The sequence below is a fragment of the Dama dama genome, chromosome 13 (assembly GCF_033118175.1).
Source record: "Dama dama isolate Ldn47 chromosome 13, ASM3311817v1, whole genome shotgun sequence".
Lineage (NCBI taxonomy): Eukaryota > Metazoa > Chordata > Mammalia > Artiodactyla > Cervidae > Dama > Dama dama.
In genome coordinates, this window is record NC_083693.1 from 14,742,965 (window position 1) to 14,768,505 (window position 25,541).

At 41.3% G+C, this 25,541-nt stretch overlaps 1 protein-coding gene across 7 annotated transcripts in view; it reads right to left on the reverse strand.

Moving 5' to 3' along the window:
• The window catches only part of LRRK1 (leucine rich repeat kinase 1), a 134,905-nt gene that overhangs the window by 75,609 nt on the left and 33,755 nt on the right, over positions 1-25,541 (reverse strand). For 6 of the 7 annotated variants that reach the window (XM_061158559.1, XM_061158558.1, XM_061158562.1 and 3 more), the window contains 4 exons: positions 14,478-14,641; positions 6,634-6,805; positions 1,687-1,866; positions 1,126-1,274 (listed from right to left, as the gene is read on the reverse strand). In XM_061158559.1, the coding sequence (XP_061014542.1) occupies positions 1,126-1,274; positions 1,687-1,866; positions 6,634-6,805; positions 14,478-14,641 (665 nt within the window). Of the gene's footprint in view, positions 1-1,125; positions 1,275-1,686; positions 1,867-6,633; positions 6,806-14,477; positions 14,642-24,428; positions 24,925-25,541 lie in introns of those variants that run through there. The other variant, XM_061158563.1, reaches the window with a different exon arrangement.

Below are 25,541 nucleotides of genomic sequence, written 5' to 3' on the forward strand. Positions count from 1 at the left end.
TTCAAAATTAGAAGGAAAAGGTGAGTAATCCTTGAGAAAAATAATCAATAAACTGTAACAGGCAACTCACATAAGGGGAGACACAAATAATTTATGAGGATATGCAAAGATGCTCAACATTATTAAGATAAGAAATACGGACATTAAAACAAGAAGATTCCATTTTAACCCATCAGAGTGATGAAAATTAAAATGCCCCTGGACATCCAGTGCTGGCCAGCGTGTGGGGAACAGAAATCCCCATGTCGTGATGGCGAGAGTGTGAGTCACCACAGCATTTGTGGAAGTGATTCCAAAGCAGTCCACTTTCAGGACTTTGATCTACATAAGAAATACCCTAGAAATCAGGCTATATCACAAGGGCAAAACCCAGAAATAATCCAAATGTCCACTACCAGGAGAAGGGCTGAGTCAACTAAGCTACATTCACTCTAGATTTGAGGCACATATCAAAAAGAATGAGATACAGCTACCCTGACTGATCGAGGGGGTGTCAGTGACAGAGTGCTCGATTTAAAAAGCCAAATTGAAGATAATGTAAATAATGCAATCCTATTTTTGTTATTAAAATGGTAAACTAACTAGAACTAATTCCCATGTGTTTTTTCCCAGTTTTATTGAGCTATAATTGACATATGACATTGTGTAAGTTATGACCTGTTGATATAATACATTTATATATTGTAAAACGACTACTACTGTAACCTCAGCTAACACCTGTACCATGCCACCTAATTACTATTTTTTTGTGGTGAGAACATTTGAGATTTATTCTCTTAGAAACTTTCATGTATATAATACAGTGTTATTAGCTGTAATCACAGTGCTACACATTAGATCTCCCGGGCTTATTTATCATATGGCTGAAGTGTCCAACACTCCAGCTATTTGCCCCACCCCTCAGGCCTTGGCAAACCTACTGTTTCCACGGTTTGGCTTTTTTAGTTTCCACCTATAAGTAAAAACATACCGTACTTATCTTTCTCTGTCTGACTTCTTTCACTTAGCATAATGTCCTCGAAGTCCATCCACGTTGTTACAAATGGAACCATGTCCTTCTTTCTCATGGTTGAAAAATAATCCACCTCTTCCCTATCCATCCATCCACAGACAAAGACTACTCACCATTTTTCCTGGACAACTGCTGGGCAAAGCGCTTGCTTCAACAAAATACTTCCTGAGGAGATGTTTGCTGGGGTCAGGACTGTCCAGTAAAATGTAGGAGCAGAAAAAGGCTCCATGCCGAATCAGGAATATGGCAATATCTTCATTCCCTACAGGACAGAAAGCAGAGTGCTCAGGGCATTTGCGACGCAGAGTGTGTCACGGCTGTCCAAAAGGCCTGACACGCATGTGAAACGAAAATGAAAAGGGCATGGAGCTGCTGAACGTCTCCGTTGCCTCCCCTGACTCCACAGGTTCCCGTCAGTGAGAGCACTTCGGTGGGGCTCTGCCCTCTGCAGCGCCTCCGAGGAGTCGTGTTTGCCGTGGCTGGTCCCTGGCACTGAAATCCCCTCGCAGGAGGGAGTCGGGGGGAGGAAGAAGGACACAGATCTTTTGAAGAAGAAGCCGAGAACAGAGCTGGGAAATCCCACACAGGCCCTGGGGAGCCGAAGGCGAGCGTGAAGGGCAGGCCCGCATCTCTACAGGACAAAGGCTGTCACGGGTGGGCTGATCGGCACCCACCTGACTTGATGGCCGCGTACAGCGGCAGGCGCACGATGACTGGGAACTCATTCTTCCTGACTGCGCAGCTCTCGGGGTCGGCCCCGTGGCGCAGGACCAAGAGCTTCACTACTGCCAGGTGGCCCTGCTGGCAGGCCAAGGCCAGCATCCAGTTCAAGAGCCGCTGGGGGCTGCAGGAACCTGCTCGGATGAGAGGACAGAGAGAGGGCGGCTGAAGGCGCAGCTGCTCCTGCTCTGAGGTCCCCTCCAGCCACGGCCCTGTTTCCAGCTGAAAGTCGCTATTGTCCAGTTGACAGTGTCTACGGAACAGCCCCTCTGAACTGCATATGACATTTCCCCACATCACTATAAACCCGCCTGCCCATCAAATAACACCGGCTGGGGAAAAGTAGCATTCAGAACAGCACATGCAGTGAAATTGCGATGAAAAATGTATGTGTGGACATAAGACTAGGAAGAACCACCTACCCTCAGTGCTGCAGAATTCTCTCTGGGTGGTGGGACGGTGAGATGCCCTTACTCTCTGCCTCATCCCCAGCCCTGACCACATCCCTGAAGCAGCATCATACACAGGGACACAGGTTTTGGAGACAGGTGACTTAGGATTAAAATATTAAATAATTAAAATATTAAAATGTGTCATCTGGGGCAAATTTCTTATCCTCTCTGTGGCTCAGTTTACCCATAAGTAAAAGGGAAAAGGAACACCCTGCCTTCCAAGTTTAATGTGAGGATTACATGATATTGTGTATATCAAGTACTTGACTTAGTAAACTGTCATAACATCTGTCAAGTGCCTGATATAACTCATTGTGGTATGTCATTATGTTCTTAGAGTAATAACCCTTTCTGCTTTCCCGAATTGTCTGTAATATACATATACCACTTTCATAAGTTTAAAAATACTCTGATGAAGAAACAGATCAGCCTAAAACTTAAGAGAACTGCTCCCTAAAAGAACTGTCCACTTAATTTCAGGATGAAATAACACACTGAACGAACAGGGACAGCATGGGCTGAAATGTCATAGTATCTTCAAGTTCAAAGTAATGCAAGGTCTTTTGGATCTAGCTGCCATGGAAAAATGATCTCATCCCCTACGTGGACACTTCCCAACTGCATCATAACACTCATTTGCAGAGGTGGAGAGTTCTCTGGAACCAAAGTGCTCTGGAGCCTGGAGAGAGTACCCCTCTGTGTCATAGGAAATTGACCAGGAAATGGGGGTGAGGTAGAGAAGGCAAGAATTAAAACCCAATACACAAGGTACCTGGCATCATGTCTGGGGTGCAGCGGGTGCTAAATAAATATCCCTTCTTTGCCCTCAATTGATGACTAAAATGAACAATTCAAAGGAGGAGGTACATGAGCAGAAAACAAATTACCCCTAACTCAGTTAGGACCAGATATCCAGCTGTGAGAAGTGCGGTTGTCATGCTGCTAACTCCCACTGAGGATGGAGTGTGTCAGTCTCAGGAGGCAGGCCCTGTATCTCACAGTCATCATTTTAATATGAGGAAACCAAAGCTCAGGGACAGTTGGGAACTTGCTAAAGGTCCGACAGTTGGTAAATGGCGAAGTCAAGCCTTAAGTTCTGCTTTACCCAAAACCAAAGGGTACTATCTTAACCATACAAACCCCTGTGTGTATTCTTTGAGGCCCAAATCCAGCTCAAAAAGCCCCATTTTGGTCTCCATCTTTCCACCTCCTCTTTCTCATCAGCCCTGCTGAGCTGCAAGACCAGGAATTACATAATGATGTCCTTTGAATGAAGTTCATAATTACACAGTGATGTACCCCCCCCACCATGGACCTCTCGTCCCTCCTCTTCTTGGACCTGCCCTTGTCCTCCAGCTGCCTCTTATCTTACCTTACTCCTGACAAGGGCCACCCTCCCTACAGGCTTGGAATTCCCAGAGGACAGACACTGTTCTGCCCATCTCTGCACTCCCCACAGGGCTCAGCAAATGCCCTCAACTCTTTCAGTCCCACTAGCTCTGTCCCGAGCTGAATTAAAGACAGGACACCCCGGGAGCCGCTGAAAACCATGCTCAGCTCCAGCATACTCAGGTCGAGCCAAGCTCCCTGCTCTGCAGAAGCAGGCAAACCAGGCTCTTCCCTTGTTTGTCCGCCAGGTAAACTCCTGCTCAGTCTGCAAAGCCCAGTTGAGATGTTGACTCCTTCTGAGGACCCCAGCCTGCACACAGACAAGACCATTTCCTGATGTGTGGTCGCAAACGACTGTGTAGACATTTCAACCTCTGCATGGGTGCACCACACTGTTAGTCTTTTCTGCCTCAATTTCCTCTGCTGGACCAGGAGCTACTAAAGGGCTGGGACCACCTTTTTAAAAAGCCTCTGTGTCTTTCAGGTTCTGCAGTGTGTCCAGTACTTGGCAAATGATCAGTAAATGTAAGCTGTCCAATGAGTGAGTCAGCTGGCATAGATTCTTTAGGGCAAGAACAGAGCTATTCTTGGGGATTCCTGAGGAGAAAGAATCAGCCACTGGCACCTCAGGGGCTCCTCTCCTCTCTGCCTTCCTATATCTTGCTTGATCCAATCTGTGTCTATGGGCCCTAACACTGCCCTGATTTCTGTTCATAAACTCATTCTTCCTCCAGGTATATGAGGGGCATGCCAGCTTGGAACCAAATCTGAGCACAAATCTACCTCAAAGGACACAGTCAGACACTCCCTTAACAGTGAAAAATAAAGTGAAAAGTGGAAGTCATTCAGTCGTGTCTGACTCTTCGCAACCCCCTGGACTATACAGCCCATGGAATTCTCCAGGCCAGAATACTGGAATGGGTAGTCTTTCCCTTCTCCAGGGGATCTTCCCAACCCAGGGATTGAACCCAGGTCTCCTGCATTGCAGGCAGATTCTTTACCAGCTGAGCTACAAGGGAAGCCCAAGAATACTGGAGTGGGTAGCCTATCCCTTCTCCAGTGGATCTTCCCGACTCAGAAATCAAACCGGGGTCTCCTGCATTGCAGACAGATTCTCTACAAAACAAGCTATCAGGGAAGCCCTTAACAGTACTACTGCATTATCTGTGGGGGTGTATGTGTGTGTGTTATTTGCTCAGTCGTGTCTGACCCGTTGCAACCCTATGACCTGAGGCCCGTCAGGTTCCTCTGTCTATGGGATTTTTCAGGCAAGGATCCTGGAGTGGGCTGCCATTTCATAATTTGTGGGATCCAACGTAAAACTTAAAATGGGGTCCCTTGTTTAAAAAGTATTACAAATTTCAAGAGGGTAATTGCAAAGTGTAGCGGGTGCTATATGTAATTCCCAGGTGTAATTCCCATGTAATTCCCAGGTGGCGCTAGTGGTAAAGCATATGTCTGCCAATGCAGGAGACCTTAAGAGATGTGGATTTCATCCCTGGGTTGGGAAGATCCCCTGGAGAAGGGCATGGCAACCCACTCCAGTATTTTTGCCTGGAGAATCCCATGGACAGAGGAGCCTGGCAGACTACAGTCCACAGGACTGCAAAGAGTTGGACACAACTGAAGCAACTTAGCAGGCAAGCTCACAAACCAAGTGTGGGGCTCTTCTAAGTATGGGGCCCTGTGTGACTGCATTGTCACATACCCATGAAGCTGGCCCGATTCCCTTGCAAAATCCTAACTCCCAACAACCACTGCTAAGACAGTGCCTCAGCCTATAGCTATAGCAATAACTATAACAGATCCAAGGCCATTGCAGGAAATCAAAGGAGACCAGGATGCCTGAGTCTACCAGAGAAAAAATTACTTGTTATTAAGAAAGCAACATAGCAAGGAACATCCAGACAATGTAATATTATTCAGTGATAAAATATATGTATGTATGTATGTGTGTGCGTGTGTGTGTGTATGAGCTCTCAAGTCATGAAAAGACGTGGAGGAAACTTGAATGCATACTGCTAAATGAAAGCAGTCTATCCAAAAAGGCTACATACCATATGTGGTTTGTGTATATGTCATTCTGGAAAAGGCAAAACTATGAAGACAGTAAAGAGATCAGTGGTTGCCAGGAACTGAGAAAGAGATGAACAGGTAGAACAGGAGGGCAGTGAAATTATTCTGCATGATACAGTAATGGTACATATGTATCATTACACATTTGTTAACAGTCATAGAATATACAACCCTAGTGCAAACTATGAGCTTCCATTAGTAATAACATATCAATATTGGTTTGTTCATCAATTTTAACAACTGTACCATTCTCATACAAAACATCAATAATAGGGAAACTGTGGAGGGTGGTATATGAGAATTCTTGGTACCTGCTCAACAATTTTTCTTTAAACCTAAAAGAATACTTTTAAACTTAAAAGAATGCTTTAAAGAATACCCCCAGATTTCTGGATTTGGACTGGTAAACAGTGTGAAGACATAAACAACTTGGAGTGCAGCGCCCCCCGCCCCCAAATGTCTGTCTGGTTCCTAGGAAAAGAGGGTCCCTGAGGGACTTCCCCAATGGTCCAGTGGTTAAGAATCCGCCTTCCAATGCAGAGGATGCTGGTTCAATCCCTGGTTGGGGAACTAAGACCCCACATGCTGTGAGGCAGCTGAGCTGGTGCGCCACAACAGTATAAAAGCCTGCGTGCAGCGACGGGGATCCTTCATGCTGCAACCAAGACTCAATGAAGCCAAACAAATAAGGAAATAAGTAGTTTTTCAAAAGGAGGGTCCCTGAGTGGGGGTGAAGAACTCACACCCTGGGACTTACAGGACAAAGTGAGTGAAGTCGCTCAGTCATGTCTGACTCTTTGCGACCCCATGGACTGTAGCCCACCAGGCTCCTCTGTCCATGGGATTTTCCAGGCAAGAGTACTGGAGCGGGTGGCCATTTCCTTCTCCAGGGGATCTTCCCACCCCAGGGGTCGAACCCGAGTCTCCTGCATTGCAGGCGGATTCTTTACCATCTGAGCCCCCAGGGAAGCAAAGACTCTTTACCTGGCAAAGACTCGAGTAGCTCCTGAACGACATCGGTGTGCCCAAACTGTGCTGCCACCACGGCGGGGTTGTCATCGGTGGGCTCCGTTGGTAGCTCCACCAGCCTCTCAGTGAGAAGATACCGGACGGTCTCCAGGTCACCATAGGCTGCAGAGATGCTCAGGAGCTGGCCCTGGTCAAAACAGAACAGGGACAAGATGTCAGCAAGAAGAGTGCTGCTGGGAACTGCCAAGAGAATCGACTCTAAAGGTTCACCAAGCCCATGGGCAAGTCTGGGACTATGCTGCCCAGGATGGCAGGACCAGTCATGTGTGATTGTTAAGTCTTGAAACATGGCTCATGCAAAGTGAGATGTGCTGAAAACGTAAAATCATATGTGATTTCAGTTGCTCAGTCATGTCTGACTCTTTGTGACCCTAAGCAGCATGCTGGGCTTCCCTGTCCATCACCAACTCCCGGAGCTTGCTCAAACTCGTGTCCATCAAGTCGGTGATGCCATCCAACCATCTCTTCCTCTGTTGTCCCCTTCTCCTCCTGCCTTCAGTCTTTCCCAGCATCAGATTCTTTTCCAGGTGATTTCAAAGATCTACTACAAAAACGGTAAACTATCTTGTCAGTATTTTCTGGGGCTCTAAAATCACAGTGGATAGTGACTGCAGCAAAGAAAATTAAAACACAATTGTCCTTCAGAAGGAAAGCTATGACAAACCTAGACAGTGTATTAAAAAGCAGAGACATATTTTGCTGACAAAGGTCCATATAGTCAAAGCTATGGTTTTTCCAGTTGTCATGTATGGATGTGAGAGTTGGACCATAAAGAAGGCTGAGCACTGAAGAATTGATGCTTTTAACTTGTGGAGCTGGAGAAGACTCTTGAGAGTCCCTTGGACTGCAAAGAGATCAAACCAGTAAATCCTAAAGGAAATCAGTCCTGAATAATCACTGGAAGGACTGATGATGTAGCTGAAGCTCCAAAACTTTGGCCACCTGATGCAAAGAGCCAACTCATGGCAAAAGATCCTGATGACAGAAAGATTGAAGGCAAAAGGAGAAGGAGGCAGCAGAGGATGAGATGGTTAGATAACTTAAGACAGTATCACCAACCCAAGAGATACGAGTTTGAGCAAACTCTGAGAGATAGTCAAGGACATGGAAGCCTAGTGTGCTGCTGTCCATAGGGTTGCAAAGAGTCAGACACGACTTAGTGACTGAAAAACAACAACAATCTTGTCAATAATTTTTATATTGATTATATGTTGAAATGATAATATTTAATATAGTTAAATAAAACAGACTATTAAAGTTTACCTGTTTTGTAAAGTTTGACTAATATCTGTGCTTTAGTTAATAATATTGTATCACAGGTTAATTTCCTGTTTTCTTACATGATATTTCTTTATATTTTCAGAATTGTATTAGAATACTATTAACAGTTATATAATCACAATAGCAAGAGATGTTCATCAGTTTTCACAATTAATAGTCAGACAAAAAATAAAAGATAATTATAATTGCAAGCCATAATGGAAACATGATTAACCTAACAGTATAAAATAATTACGATTTGAGGCATTAAGCAGAGTGATGTGGTACGTGGAAATACATATACGCACATGTTTTCATCCACCCAGCCAGTCCATGTCTTTTGGTTGGTGCATTTAATCTATTTACATTTAAGTTAAGTTTGATATGTATGATCCTATTACCATTTTCTTAATTGCTTTGGGTTTATTCTTTGTAGGTGTTTTCCTTATTTTGTGTTTCCTGCCTAGAGAAGTTCCTTTAGCATTTATTGTAAAGCTGGTTTGGTGGTGCTGAATTCTCTTAACTTTTGCTTGTCTATACAACCTGATTTTGACGTCAAATCTGAATGAGGTGTTGCTGGATAGAGTATTCCTGGTTGTAGGTTCTTCCGTTTCATCACTTTAAATGTATTGTGCCATTCATTTCTGGCTTGCAGAGTTTCTGTTGAAAAATTAGCTGATAACCTGATGAGAATTCCCTTGTATATTGTTTGTCATTTTTCCCTTGTTGCTTTTAATGTTTTACCTTTGTCTTTAATTTTTGTCAGTTTGATTACTATGTGTCTCAGTGTGTTCCTCCTTGGGTTTATCCTGCCTGGAACTCCGTGCTTCCTGGACTTGGTTGACTATTTCTTTTCCCATTTTAGGGAAGTTTTCAGCTCTTACCTCTTCGAATACTTTCTCAGGTCCTTTCTCTCTCTCTTCTCCTTTGGGACCCCTATAAAGCGAATGTTGGTACCTTTAATGTTTTCCCAGAACATTCTTAGGCTGTCTTCATTTTTTTCATTCTTTTCTCTATATTTTGTTTTACAGCAGTAATGTCCACCACTCTCTCTTCCAGATCGCCTTATCCATTCTACCTGTGATTCTGCTGTTGATTCCTTCTAGTGTATTGTTCATCTCTGTTTGTTTGTTCTTTAGTTCTTCTAGGTCTTTGTTAAACATTTCTTGCATCTTCTCCATTCTTTTTCCAAGATCCTAAATCAACTGGATCAAATTGCCAACATCCGTTGGATCATTGAAAAAGCAAGAGAGTTCCAGAAAAACATCTACTTCTGCATTATTGACTACACCAAACACTTTGACTGTGTAGATCATAACAAACTGTGGAAAATTCTTAAAAAGATGGGAATACCAGACCACCTGACTGCCCTCCTGAGAAATTTGTATGCAAGTCAAGAATCAACAGTTAGAACTGGACATGGAACAACAGACTGGTTCCAAATAGGAAAAGGAGTACGTCAAGCAAGGTTCTATATTGTCACTCTGCTTATTTAACTTATATGCAGAGTATATCATGTGAAATGCTGGGTTGGATGAAGCACAAGCTGGAATCAAGATTGCCAGGAGAAATATCAACAAACTCAGATACACAGCTGACACCACCCTTATGGCAGAAAGTGAAGAAGAACTAAAGAGCCTCTTGATGAAAATGAAAGAGGAGAGTGAAAAAGTTGGCTTAAAACTGAACATTAAGAAAACTAAGATCATGGCATCAGGTACCTTTACTTCATGGCAAATAGATGGGGAAACAATGGAAACAGTGACAGACTTTATTTGGGGGGACTCCAAAATCACTGCAGATGGTGATTGCAGCTATGAAATTAAAAGATGCTTGCTCCTTGAAAGAAAAGCTATGACCAACCTAGATAGCATATTAAAAAGCAGAGACATTACTTTGCCAACAAAGGTCCTTCTAGTCAAGGCTACGGTTTTTCCAGTAGTCATGTATGGATGTGAGAGTTGGACTATAAAAAAAGCTGAGCACTGAAGAATTGATGCTTTTGAACTGTGGTGTTGGAGAAGACCTTGAGAGTCCCTTAGACTGCAAGGAGATCCAACCAGTCCATCCTAAAGGAAATCAGTCCTGAATATTCATTGGAAGGACTGATGCCGAGGCTGAAATGCCAATATTTTGGCCATCTGATGTGAAGAGCTGACTCACTGGAAAAGACCCTGATGCTGGGAAAGATTGAAGGCAGGAGGAGCAGGAGATGACAGAGGATGAGATGGTTGGATGGCATCACCAACTCGATGGACATGAGTTTGAGCAAGCTCCAGGAGTTGGTGATGGACAGGGATGCCTGGCATGCTGAAGTCCATGGGGTCGAAAAGAGTCAGACAGGACTAAGCGACTGAACTGAAATCATCTGTGCTATTATTATTTTGAATTCTTTTTCTGGAATGTTGCCTATCTCCACTTCATTTAGTTGTTTTTCTGGGGTTTTATCTTGTTCTTTCATCTGGGAGATAATCCTGCTGGGAGGGGCTTGTATGGGAAAAAACTGGGTCTTGTCCTGGTGGGCAGGGTCATGCTCGGTAACACTGTAATCTCCTGATGGGTGGGGCTCCTTCCCTATTAGCTGTTTGGCCTGAGGTGACTCAGCCCTGGAGTCTACAGGCTCTATGGCAGGGTTAATAACCACTTCCAAGAGGGCTCGCTTGCCAAGGGGCACCTCCCAGAACTGCTGCTGCCAATGCATCTGTCCCCGCGGCAAGCCACTGCCAACCCACACCTCCACAGGAGACCCTCCACTGTTCATTAGGTGTTTTCCAGATTCCACATTGTATTTAGTTGCATTGAGCTGTTTCAGCTGTATGCAACAAGTTCTGAAAAATTCTCGTTTCATTTTTAATCTGTTATAAATATTTTCTAATTTTCTTTGCTATGGTTTCTTAGATACACCCATCATCTAAAAGTGGACATTTATTTTCCAAATACATGGAGTTTTTAAAGTATTCTTGATGTTAATTTCTCATTTTGATATTAGTTTCTCATTTAAATTCTTTCTTCTCTGCAATCACCTTCTGTGTTTTCTGTCTTTTAACCTTCTTGAAGTTTTCAATGGCTAAGTCTCCTGGTAACTGTCACATTACACTTGAAAATATATGGGTTATTTTCAAATATCTTTTGATATTGGTTTCTAACATAAGTGTGCAGTGATAAAAGAACAGCCTCTGTATGATTTCAATACCTTTGACCATGAAAGTTTTTCCTTTTTTTTACGTCCCTGGATTACATTTGTGTGTCTCCTGGTTTATGGTCTATGGCAACTTGATTAGAACTTGTACCCCGCATTGTGTGAAAATTGTATAAATTTTAATAATGTTGAATTGATTCACAGTGATTTTCAGGTATACTATATTCTGCTACTTTTATGTGCAGTTATTCTATTAACTTTTGAGGGTTTGATTTTGAAATTCCAACTAAAAATCTTAATTTATCTACTTGAAAAATTGTAATACATAGTAGAACTACATGTAACTTGGTTCTGCATTTTTCAAGTCTTCTGTAAATGTGTTATAATACTATTATAATTTAAAAAATTAAGAATTAAGAAAAGTTTGCCTGTTTTTGTTTAGTTTTTTAATGCTACTTCTAGAAAACTTGACCTTATAAGTGTCTCATATCCTATTTTTTTTGAAACAGCATCATTGTTTTGCCAAAAGTTTTCACTTTTGTCTCAGGTTCAGATTTGTTAACAAATTATATTTAGTTTTATATATATATATATATATATACACATATGTATATCCTCATTGTATACAAATTAACAATACAAATATTTATTAGAGAATTATCTAGTCTATTTTCAATACACATTAAAAGGGAAAAAAAGAAACAGCAGAGGAGAGCAATAGTACATACATCAGGAAACTGAATTTGCTGATATCTGGACTTAAACACGCCTTCCCGGGTGGTGCTACTGGTAAAGAAACTGCCTGCCAATGCAGGAGATGCAAGAGGTTCAGGTTCAATGGGAAGTTCTGTGACGGCAGTCTGGAGTTCCATTTGGGAAAAGGTCCCAGACAGCGCGACTGCTCTGTAGGTAACACCTCAGACTGCTGTTTCTTGGGTCCCTGCTTACAATCCCCAGGCCACAAATGACGGGCCAGCAACTCTGACGTGCTCCAGTACTCCCATAAGAAGAGAGGCTTTGACCACATATACTGTGAATCCATAATGGGAGGAATCAAAAATTCTCAGTTCAGTTCTGTCATTCAGTTACATCCGACTCTTTGCTGCCTCATGGACTGCAGCACATCAGACTTCGCTGTCTATCACCAACTCCTGGAGCTTGCTCAAACTCATGTCCATTGTGTCGGTCATGCCATCTAACCATCTCATCCTCTGTCTTCCCCTTCTCCTCTCCTGCCTTCAATCTTTCCTAGCATCAAGGTCTTTTCCAATGAGTCAATTCTTCGCATCAGATGGCCAAAGTATTGGAGCTTCAGCTTCAGTATCAGTCTTTCCAATGAATATTTAGGACTTACTGCCTTTTGAATTGAATGGTTTGATCTCCTTGCAGTCCAAGGGATTCTCAAGAGTCTTCTCCAACAATATAGTTCAAAAGCGTTAATTCTTCGGTGCTTAGCTCTCTTTATGGTCCAACTCTCACATCCATACATGACTACTGGAAAAACCATAGCTTTGTCTAGATGGACCTTTGTTGGCAAAGTAATGTCTCTGCCTTTTAATATGCTGTCTAGGTTGGTCATAGCTTTTCTTCCAAGGAGTAAGCATCTTTTAATTTCATGGCTGCAGTCACCATCTGCAGTGATTTTGGAGCCCAAGAAAATATTCTCTCACTGTTTCCATTGTTTCCCCATATATTTGCCATGAAGTGCTGGGACTGGATGCCATAACGTGAGTTTTTTGAATGCTGAGTTTAAATAAAGCCAACTTTCTCACTCTCTTCTTTTACATTCAAGAGGCTCTTTAGTTCCTCTTCACGCTTTCAGCCATAAGCGTGGTGTCATCTGCCTATCTGAGGTTATTGATATTTCTCTCGGCAATCTTGATTCCAGCTTGTGCTTCATCCAGCCCAGCATTTCTCATGATGTACTCTGCATATAAGTTAAATACGTAGGGTCACAATATACAGCTTTGACGTACTCCTTTCCCAATTTGAAGCCAGTCTGTTGTTCCATGTCCAGTTCTAACTGTTGCTTCTTGACCTGCATACAGATTTCTCAGGAGGCAGGTCAGGTGGTCTCGTATTCCCATCTTTTTAATAATTTTCTACTGTTTGTTGTGATCCACATAGTCAAAGGCTTTGGCATAGTCAATAAAGCAGAAGTAGATGTTTTTCTGGAATTCTCTTGCCTTTTCTATGATCCAACGGATGTTGGCAATTTGATCTCTGGTTCCTCGGCCTTGTCTAAATTCAGCTTGGACATCTGGAAGTTCTTGGTCCACATACTGTTAAAGCCTCGCTTGGAGAATTTTCCAAAAATGCTCTCTCCTCAATAATTATCAAGCACGTTGAACTTGACCATTTCCCCCCAAAAATTCTCTTACAACTTTGCGAACAGGCTGGAGGTTTAGTAATTGAGCTATTTCCAACTATTAATTAAATGAAAACCTTAAACCTGTGTTAATCAAAGTATTACACATATACCATCAATAAAGTGCTCTCCTGGTTCACAGCCAATAAGAATTTCCCACAAGGACCAGAACATGGCAATGATCTTCCAAAGCTGTAGGCTGGCAAGAGGGTTGATCTCTACAAGCTTTTGGAAAAGTTTGGCATATATTCAAAATTTTAAAAATACTGTTACCCACATTCTCAATTCTTGCAAATCTACCTAAGCAAAGAAAATAGTTGATAATAAGAAAACAATTAGGCAAAAAACACTCAGTACAGTATTATTTATAATAATAAAAAATTAGAAACAATCCAAATATCTAACCAAAAGGAATAGCCAGATAAGTGACAGTGTCTCCACCAGATGAAGTGTCATGTATCCAGTGAGGGTGATGCACATAAGGAATCAACAGCCATACAGAAAATGGTTCATATAATATTATGTAAGAGAAAGCAGTATGCAAAACTATGCATAAATAAAACTGTGTCTATATTAGAAACAATAAAAACAAAAGATGAATGTTCAGATCAGCAGCTCGGAAAAGAGTATACCAAAAATGCTCAGTGGGATTGTTTGGATGATTAATTTTGGTTCTTCTTCCCCTTACTTTTATATATTTTTGAATTTTTCAGTTTGCACATGTGCTGTTTTATAGTGGAAAAAAACTATAAAAGACTATATTAGGTTAAACCCTTGACTGTCAGTTTTGTCCTTTTCCTTTCTGTGACTCCTTCCTGCCCCTGGGAATGATGGCGCAGTGTTCTTACCTGACAAGCTGAGAAGTCCACTCGAAAGGACTGACACCAGGAGGTTTACATGAGAAACAAAGTATTCAGAACCCAAGAAATATCCCCATTATGATTATAATGATAACAAGAAAACAATTTTCGTGGTAACCTTCACCCAACCTGGGTTCCCACTTCTGGCAAGAAGGGCTGGCATAGACCTTACCTTTTCCAGCTGGGATGTGCTCTCGTCACAAGCTTCTCGGAGCAGGTGCTGGGCTCTGCTGATGTCGCCTCGCCTGTATGCAGCATGAATGCCTTCCGTCCTCGGGCCCTGCACTGTGGGCTCACTGCCTGGCACAGAGAGTTTGCTGCCCATGTCCCCGGCACCTGGGTGAACAGAGGCACACACACAACATCACCTCCACTGCCAGAGCTGCTTATGGGAACCACCAGAGAGGAGAGCAGGATGTACTTTAGCCAGAGAGGGCTGCTCTGAAACGCTGCCCGTGTCACCCCGCACAGCCGACTTCAGCACCTGCCCCTGCGGAGGCACTTCTTGCATGGAGCCAGAGGTGAAGGCGTGAGGAGGCTGAACACAGTTGGGGAAGATTCCGGAATGAGACAATGCCTGGAGAGTGGGTCCAGGCCCCCCAGGGCAGCTGCCTGGCAGGCTGGCCTCACCGACAGCAACACCAAACTGCCCCACTGCTGTGTCCCTCAGAGGGATACAGTATTCCGTGGAGGAAGAAAGGCAAGTCAAAACCTGAGTGTGTGGAAATCTAGACCCTCTCTGCCTAGAAAATGCCATAAAGGCATGGGATTTAGAATGGCAGCCCTCATTCCATACTTGTTGGGTCTGAAGACGCAGACGTGAAAACAGTCAGCCCTTATAGCTCTCACTCTAGAATGGCTTCATAATTAGCAGTCTGTAGATCCCAGAAGGCTTCGAGACTTCCTGCACATCCTAAAGTTGCACAGAAAATTGTGCGTGTATGTGTGCATGCATGCGTATGCGTGTGTGTGTGCACACTTCTCTGGGAAGAAAATTCAAGGCTTCTACTAGATTTGCAAATGTGTTACTGAACCAGAGTTTAAAGTTCTGTCCCTATCATAGAAAAGACTGCAATGAATGAGTAGTTACATTTTGATTGTGTTAAGTGGCAGCAGAAATGGAGACAGAATTCAAAAATCATTCTTGGCCAAGTTCACACAGCTTGTAAGAAGCAAACTGTGACTGATGTTTGGTTCACCAGCTCTCAGACTGGGGCTAACTTCACTCCATCTCTTTGAAGAGATGAAAAAAACGGCTTTTTTTCATGTAAAAATGCAAATGATGAGGAAGGTTGCCTTCCAAACATTCACATCGCAAAAGCAAATCACATTACAGCAGCCAACATCTGGAAAAAAGTTTTTTCAAAATTTACAATAGGATAAAAATTGCATGTTTAGAAATAAATTTTTTAAATGATGGATAAGATCTATCCCTAAAAACTATAAAACATTGCTGAGAAAAGTTAAATAAGACCTATACAAATGGAATGACATCTCATGTTCATGGATTAAAACAATCAATATTATTAAGATGTCAGTTCTCTCCAATTTTATCTATAGATTCAATGTAATCCCAACCATAATTCCAGTAGCATTTGAGGGGGATAAAATTGACAACCTGATCCTCAAATCTGTACAAAAATTCAAAGGATTTACCCCCAAACAATCTTGGAAAATAAGAGTTGGAGGATCTACACTACTTGATTTCAAGTCTTACATAAAACTATAATAATAATCAAAGCAGTGTGCTACTAGTATTTACAAATTTATCTGTGAAGCAGAATAGCTTCTCAACTTTCTATTGGGAAACAGACTCATACTTGTACATCCAATTAATTTTTTATAAGGGTGCCAACACAACGAGAAAAGCAAAAATTTTTTCAATAAATTGTGCTGGGACACCTGGACATCATTGAATAAAAAGGGACTCTGACTCCTACTTCTCACCACACACAAAAATTATTTGAAATGGATCATGGACTTAAACACAAAGGTTAAAACTGTAGTGCTTAAAAAAAAAATGTAGCGCTTCTAGGAAAAAAATATCACAGGAGGACATTTTTATGACTTGAAAGTAGGCAAAGCTTTCTTAGATGGGACACAGAAAGTAATAAACATGGAAGGAAAAAATTACTAATTAGACTTCAACAAAATTTAAAACTTATGCTCATCAGAAGGTTGATCTACCATTTAAAAACTGTTTACCATTTGACAATGAGTAGGCAAGTTGCATACTGGAAGAAAATATTTGCAAAACATACACCCAGAAAACGAATGGTATTCAGAAAACAGGAAGAACTCCTATAACTTGGTAATAAAGGACAAATAATCCAGTTAAAAACAAACAAAGATTTGAATAGCAGAAGAGATTCAAAAAACTCAATATCATTAGTCATCAGGGAAATGAAAATTAACCACCACTACAATCCCACAAAAGTTAGTAAAATTTAAAAAGACTGACAATACGTGGTGAGGATATGGAGAAACTAGAACACTCATACCTTATTGGTTACGTCTAAAATTGTACAACCACTTTGGAAACAAGTCTAGTGGTTTCTTACGAAACTTAAGTACACACCTATCCTATGACTCCCTTATTCTATTCTTAGGTATTTACCCAAGAAAATATGTCTCAAAATATATCCAATAATGTTTATATTAAATGCCATTCATGGTATTTCTAAACTGTAATTAGTAAAGGTGTCCATCAAAAGGAGTTGAATAAATAACTCCCATAGTATATTGACTACTCAGCAACCAAAGGGAATAAACTGCTGATCCATGAAATGATTGATGGGAATCTAAAAACACACTGCTGAATGAAAGAATGACTTCATAAAATGACCCCATTTATATGCTGTTCTGATCTATGGTGGGAAAAAAATCAGAACAGTGGTTCCTGAGGGTGGTCATGAAGTTTACCAGAAAACGCCATGAGGAAATTGTTTGGGCATGGTTCTATATCTTGATGACGTTTCCAGTATACAGGTGCTGGTTTTTGTCAAAGCTTATCAAATAGTCCAATGCAGATATGTACATTTCCTTTATATAAATTTTATCTAAAAATTATAAACAATATTAAACTATAGTGAATAAAATGAATACTAAAGTATTTGAGGGTGAAAAGTACAGATATTTCCAACTTAATTTGAGATGCATTAATAATAACAGATTGATAGGTGGATAGAAAAACAGATAGATGGATAGAAATGAGAGCAATTTCAGAAAGTGTTAATGGTAGAATTTAGGTGGTGGGTATATGGACATACATGTTTCAATTCTTTCAGTTTTATTGTATGTTCAAAACTTTTCACAACAAAATCTTGGGAGAAGTAAATCAGAATAACGTACCCTAAATGCAAGACCTGCCATATGGCATATTGAACGAGTTCCACCATCAGTGCAGAAAAATTCTGCTTGGGGAGAAAGGGAAAGGCAAACTGCTTACAGTGAAGGTCCCTGATACCATTCAGAGTCTTTGTAGCTCACTCTAAGCCATGACTATTTCCAAGGCCACCATTCTGAAAACCCACGTTAAGTGGATTTCAGGAGTATCACTCACAATCTGCGCCCTTCCTGAAACATGAATGCGACACTGCTGTGTTTAAATGGAGTTTGCTGGGGTTTTGGCTGTGTAATTTTTAGAAACAGGAATCAGAAAACAGTATAGTGTGTAAGAGGTTATACATTAGGCAGCTTCCCAGGTGGCGCTAGTGGTAAAGAATCTGCCTGCCAGAGCAGGAGACACAAGAGATGCAGGATATTGGGAAGATTCCCTGGAAAAGGAAATGGCACCGCACTCCAGTATTCTTGCTTGGAAAATCCCATGGACAGAGGAGCCTGGTGGGCTACAGTCCATGGGACCACAAAGAGTCAGACGTGGCTGAACACACACACTTCAAGGCAGCTTCACGTCTAAACATACACTAACAATCCTCATTAACTATTATTTTTTTATATTTGTATTTACCTTTTATTCACCATTTCTTATTTCTATCATTCATCTTTTAATTAGAATTACTATCATAGGTCATTTCTTTTCATTTATTTTTAATTTGAAGATAGTTACTTTAAAATATTATGTTGTTTTCTGCCATATAACAATGTGAATCAGTATAACTAAATATATATACACACACACACACACACACACACACACACACACATATATATATATATATATATATCCCCTCCCTCTTAATCCTTCCTCCCACTCACTCCTCTAGGTCATCACAGAGTGCCAGGCTTGGCTTCCTGTGTTATATAGCATCGTCCCACTAGCCATCTATTTGAGAAAGTGGCGTTGATATATACACTACCATGTAAAATACATGTAAAGTTTACTACCATGTAAAATAGAATCCTCACTAGTTATTAATAGTCAGAGACCCTGAGACATTTGAGCGCCACTGGCAGGGAGAAGGAGGGAAGCCACTGGAGGGAGAAGCCTTTGGCAGGGCAAAAAGAAGGCAGAGTACACGGCAGCGTCATCCATCAGAAGGGGCACTTAGTCACGTCACTGTTCATCTCTCAGAATTAAACTAATATCCCCCTTATCCCCATAAAAGACAGGTGTGTGCAAAGGTATAAAGTAACTTCTTCTCTTCAGATTAGGAATAAAGTAACCTCTTCTGTTCACCTTAGGAACATAAATAGAAACTTCACCTTTACACCCAAGTTAAGCAACACTGTGAATGTAGAACCTAGGACATGGGATGCACATGAAATTACAAGGGTGGTTTTACTTTAACTTGATTTTTAAATAATGCAATGTATGTGGAATAAATGACATCATTAGAAACACTCTGCTCAGCTCTCTCTCTCTCTATATATATATATTTGTTTTTAATGCTTTGGTTTTTTCAGTTTGAATCTGATTTTCTTAAGTTACATGGACAACACATGTCTACTGCCACTGACACAAGAGCTGGGGGTTCTGGTCCAAACAAACTGTTGGAAGGACACTATGAGAAAATATCAATTAATGCTTATGCATTTAATTTAATCTGCCAACTTCATTTAATTTCCCGAAATTGTAAAGAGAAGGGTTAACATTTATTTAAATTGAAAAAGACCAAAATGCTAATGATAAGTATTAAGGATGGGCTGAGGGGAATTAGTGATAGGATTAGAAAAGATTTTTATTTCCTAAAGTCTCTGTAATGGAATTATATGACTTAATTTAAAATTTTAAAGAAATCAAATAAGTGATAAAAGAACACATTCTCATTGAAAAAAAAAAATAAATAGTACAGAGATACATCATGTAAGGCAGAAACCCTCTTCCCTACCATGAAACATCTTTTGTTAAAGGTAAATACTTTAATAGTAATTTTATTTTTACAAAAATACTACTAGAGTTTTATATTGAGAATTGGTGACCTTTGTAAACTTAGAGCAAGATAATTTATTTATACTATTTGAGATTATTCAATTATTTTTGCCTATTAATCAACCATTTCCATAATTAAATTCTTTAATACAGTAAAACATCACAGTTCTAAATATTTTATTTATATAGATTTAAAATTCATACTCAAAATACAACCCCCAAACATATTCTATTTCAATACAATATTAATGTAGCAGAGAAGTAACTAAAACTAGTAGGAAATTAACAGTAAAACATTAGAATGATTCAGTGTCAAAATTTTTTAAAATCCTTTTTGTTCTCTGTTACAATGGGTGTAATTATTTTCCTAGATAGCAATGAAAATTCCATATATTTATCAACAGGCATCTTACTTGCTTTTAAGATAAAGTTAATATGCCTAACAAAGAAGATAACTTTAAAAAAAAGAAGGGGAAGCCACTAGCATAGTTTTTTTATTTTTAAGGTTTGATTAGTGTTGGTGGTTTGTTTTGGGGAAAGAGACAATCAGAAGTAATTAGAAGTAGGAACTAGCGAGGGGAAGCTATAAATGTAGTGGATGACTAGCATTATGGATTTAGCACATAGACTTACTCGAGAATGCAAGAAATAGTTCCAATAAGCTGTGATGATGTTAAGTGAACATACTTCTGGTGGGTGATAAATGTTAATTTCTATAAGGCCCGGTATTTAAATATTCTGGTCATGGGCAGTAAATGAAAGTTCATTATGTGAAAAAGTATTTGCTAAAAATATTTTAAAACATATGAAACTAGAGCATCATTTAGCCTTTGGCAGTCACTTTCAAGTTAATAATCTATTTACAAAAAAAAAAATACTTTCAGTAACAATATATGTTTTACATATTCTGACACTTCTAGGATAAATGTTTTTAGTTGCCAATAACTCAGCCTCTAAATGTTATTTCTGTAATTCAGGTTTTAGAAAAATAAAATAGGGAAATGAACAGAAATTATTCTTCATTTTTATTTTGGGAAAGTAATGAAACAGAATTTCACAAATGTTACAGAGTGATGTCTGGTGATACAAGCCATGCTACTTACACTAACAGTTCATTGTGGCCTTCCCCATCTTAGAGAGTCCTCCTTTGTCTGCCGATTCTGAATCTGTTCTGTCTTTATATCCTAAGGAGGTATTCTTACCTTTTCTTCTAGAACAGTATTTGTTAAATCATTCCTCCTGACCCATAGTCAGACTAAAATTCTCTCTACTGCTTTTTTATTTTTCTGTGAATCTAGGACAATGGAGAGGTAGTATGAAAGTGACTTTAATTCTATCAGTTCTTAATCAGTTTGTCTCTTACACATATATATTTATTATACTACTGTTTAATTCTCTCATCCCCATCAAGGAAAGCATGCATGACAGAAGACAAATATTCTTTCTTGATTCAAACATCTCTGGCATCCTCTGTGCATCCTAGAAAAGACACTACCATTTACATGAATATATGCTTTTATTTATTTATTTATTTTGAATATATGCTTTTAAAAACAATTACATTCACCCGCATCAATGGAGTAGCAAAAAGTAAAAATATATCTAACAACCCAGAGTTCACTGCAGAATAGACAAGAGTAAATTCTAGCCTGCGACTGACCTGGTCATAACTGTTTAGTGGCCTTCCTGTGCCACTGTCCATCGAATCCCTGTGTGGCCAAATCCTGGGTCAGGGGCTGTCCCTCCCTGGAGCGGACACCCTCCTGGTACTGCCGGGGCCCGTCCGCTGCAGTCCTGGGCTCACTAGCCTTCAGCGAGGATGCTTCTTTCTTTGCCAGCTGTCCCTCTAGGGTTTTAGCCTCAGCAGCAGTTTTCATCTCTGGGTCACATTACACTGAAATCCAACCCTTTACTTCTTCAGGGAAGAGGCAGAGGTTGTGGGGGTGTAGAGGGCGACATGACCCCTCATGAGGGAGGGTGATCCTCAGCAGTAATTCCTCACTGACTCCAGATGGCTGGGGCTCAGCTCCATCAAGCTGGACCACTAGACCAGCATCAGAAACGAAAGCAAAGACAGAGGTGGCCTTGGCCAGAGGCCTGGCTCACGGCTCACACGGAGCAGATCTCCAGCCATGCGGGCTGCACACCAGCAAAGCCTCCCAGCACTGACAGGAAACTTCCCTGTGGATATTTTCACCAAATCCCTGAAATGAATTTTTGCTAATAAAAGGGGCATGGGTGGTTATACCTACGAGCAGGCTGGACAGAGGGAAATCACACCTAACACTGCGGTTATCTTTAGAAATAAAAGAAACAACTGTTCATCATGTTATGTCTACCTGATATACTGAAAAATTTAACGAGCTCTAACGTTTACTGTTCGGCAGAGTGTGGTGGAATTGGTACATTTGTCATGGGAAGCCTTACTGAGACCGGCTGGGACCTGGGACCCTTTACTCTAGTTCTGCAATGCTTGCACCTAGACCAATGTCTCTTGGAGCTACAAAATACAAAGAAAATAAAGAGGCCAAAAGTAACCGTGTGCATGCCACACTTAGGGCAAATTATGGACAAAAAGATACAAAAAGACCAAAAAAGCAACTGCCACTTCTGAAGAGCAGGGAGTGAAAGCAGTGTACTGTGCATGCCCCTTGTACACACCACCAGGGAAGCAATGGGCAAAATAAACTAAGCCACCCCTCCAGTCTGGCCCCTGGACACACCCCCACCTTCACCCCATGAAAAGAACCAGCTCCCTCCTCACCCCTTGCCCCTCTCACCCCAGGGAGCAGAGCAAGCAAGGGAAACTCTTGTCTGTTCTTACCACTGCCCCCATTGCAGCAGGGGTCCCATAAAGCCTTGCCTGAACTTCCTGTCTGGCCTCTGATCAATTTCTGTTGATTAAGGAAGCCAAGAACCCCAGTTGGTATCAACAGCAGCACTGTGAGTAGGTCCACGGCCACCATCTAACAGATGAGGGAGGCCAGGATGAAGACACTCACAGTGGCAGGCCGGCAAGCAGCAGGGGCTAGAGTGATGGAGCAGGTCTCTGTGGCCCTGGGGCCCACAGAAACCCCACAACTTTCCTTTCCACTGTCATACTCGAGACAGGCTGCACGCTTTGTCCCCCTGGAGTTCCTGATTTTGTCCTGATGCCCAGTCTAAGGAGGTGGGTCTCTGGGAAGTGACAGGCTCCTGAAGGTAGAGCTGGCGTTGTGGGATTAGTGCCCTCCTAGAAGAGACAGAGAGCTCAATCCTCTCTCCCACACAAGGACACAAAGAGACGATGGCATCTACAACCAGGAGGTGGGTCCTCGCTGAGAACAGAGCCTGCCAACACCTCATCCTGGACTTCCTGACCCCTGGAGTGAGAAAGAAATGTCTGTTGTTTAAGGCACCCAGCCTTTGGCAACTTTATAGCAGCCTGAGCCAACTAAAGTAGTAGTAGCCTTAGTCACTCAGTCCTGTCCAACTCTTTGCGACCCCATGGACTGCAGCCCGCCAGGCTCCTCTGTCCACGGAATTCTCCAGGCAAGAATACTGGAGTGGGTAGCCATTCCCTTCTCCAAGGGATCTTCCTGACCCAGGTGTCAAACCCAGGTCTTCTGCATTGCAGGCAAATTCTTTATCATCTGAGCCAGCTAGCCCAGTAGGACCTCAGGATACTTCAAAATGATAAAGACCAATACAGTATACTAACGCATATATATGGAATTTAGAAAGATGGTAACGATAACCCTATATGCAAAACAGAAAAAGAGACACAGATGTATGGAACAGAATTTTGGGCTCTGTGGGAGAAGGCGAGGGTGGGATGTTTTGAGAGAACAGCATCGAAACATGTATATTATCTAGGGGGAAACAGATCACCAGCCCAGGCTGGATGCATGAGACAAGTGCTCAGGCCTGGTGCACTGGGAAGACCCAGAGGAATCGGGTGGAGAGGGAGGTGGGAGGGGGGATCGGGATGGGGAATACATGTAAATCCATGGCTGATTCAAGTCAATGTATGACAAAAACCCACTACAATATTGTAAAGTAATTAGCCTCCAAATAATAAAAATAAATGGGAAAAACAACAACAACAACAACAAAAAAATGAGGAACTACCATGCAGCCATTAAAACCGATTACAAGGAAAACGAAAGAAAAGTAAAAAAAAAAAAAAAACAACTTATATGATACTAAGCTAAAAGAGTAGAATAAGGAGCAGACAGGAAAAAAAATGGGCAAATATATAACACAGAAAACAGGCTGGCATCATGTGAAAATACACAGTGAAAGTGAAAGCGTTTATTCCAGGCTTATAGATGATGTCTTAATAAAATGCTTGGAGGGAAAAGGGAGATTTCTAATAAGCACAGGCTATTATTTTTGTTTATAAAAATTTAGTCTGTATTTTCCAAAATCTTTTCCTTTTTCTCATCAAGTTTGTACCGATTTTTAAATTAAGAAAAGGAAAACGATAACAAAGATAAAATGAATACAACACAAAGCTAACTACTTTCAGTCTGATTTAATGAACTAGTTCTTTGATGGTATTATTTAAACTAAAGCAGCTCTTAGGTACACCACGTCCTGACACAGTTGCTCTGGGAATAAAGAGAATAAGAACATTTTCCGGGACAATAATTGGCAAAGGTGTCATGGACTTTAAAAGAGAAAATAAAATGATCTGTGATAACATTTAGTAGATCAGTAATTGATTATTAAGAACTGCCAGATGCTATAAGAAATACTCTACGTACATCCACCTTTCTCCTAACACCCACGCAAGACAGGGGCTCTTACCACCACTTTTCACCAGGTGACCAGTGCTCTGAGTGATTAGAGAAAGCGCCTCCACCCAGCTTCTAAGAGCAGATAGGAACTTGAACCCTTGGCCCTGTCATCAAAGTCCAACTCCTCACTTCACAGGCTGAGAGCACCCAACAAAATGTGGGGCAATTGTTCAGAACATAATGTGCTGGGGAAACATGTGGGAACTAAAAGGTAAGATGATTGTCTTACTGCTATTCTTGAGTCACTCAGTTGTGTCAGACTCTTTGTGACCTTGTGGACTGCAGCACACCAGGGTTCCCTGTCCTCCAGTATCTCTCTGAGTTTGCTGAGACTCATGTCCACAGAGTCAGCGATATCATCCAACCATGTCATCCTCTGTTGCCCCCTTCTCCTCCTGCCCTCAATCTTTCCCAGCATCACACTCTTTTCCAATGATTCAGCTCTTCACATCAGATGGCCAAAGTATTGGGGCTTCAGCTTCAGCATCAGTCCTTCCAATGAATATTCAGGGTTGATTTCCTTAAGGATTGACTGGTTTGATCTCTTTGTTGTTCAAGGGACTCTCAAGAGTCTTCTCCAACACCACAGTTCAAAAGCATCAATTTTTTCACACTCAGCCTTCTTCAGTCCAACTCTCACATCCATACATACTACTGGAAAAGCCATAGCTTTGACTAAATGGAACATTGTCGACAAAGGGATGTCTCTGCTTTTTAAAACACTGTCTAGGTGTCTCATAATTTTACTTCCAAGGAACAAGCATCGTTTAATTTCATGGCTGCAGTCACCGTCCACAGTGACTTTGGAGCCAAAGAAAATAAAATATACCACTGTTTTCATTTTTCCCCCATCTAATTGCCATGAAGTGATAGGACCAGATGCCATGATCTTCGTTCTTTGAATGTTGATATTTAATCCAGCTTTTTTACTCTCCTCTTTCACCTTCATCAAGAAGCTCAATAGTTCCTCTTCGCTTTCTGTCATTAGGGTGCTGTCATCTGCATATTCAAGGTTGTTGATATTTCCCCTGGCTATCTTGATTCCAGCTTGTGATTCATCCATCCTGGTATTTTGCATGATATACTCGACATAGAAGTTAAATAAATAGTGTGACAACATATA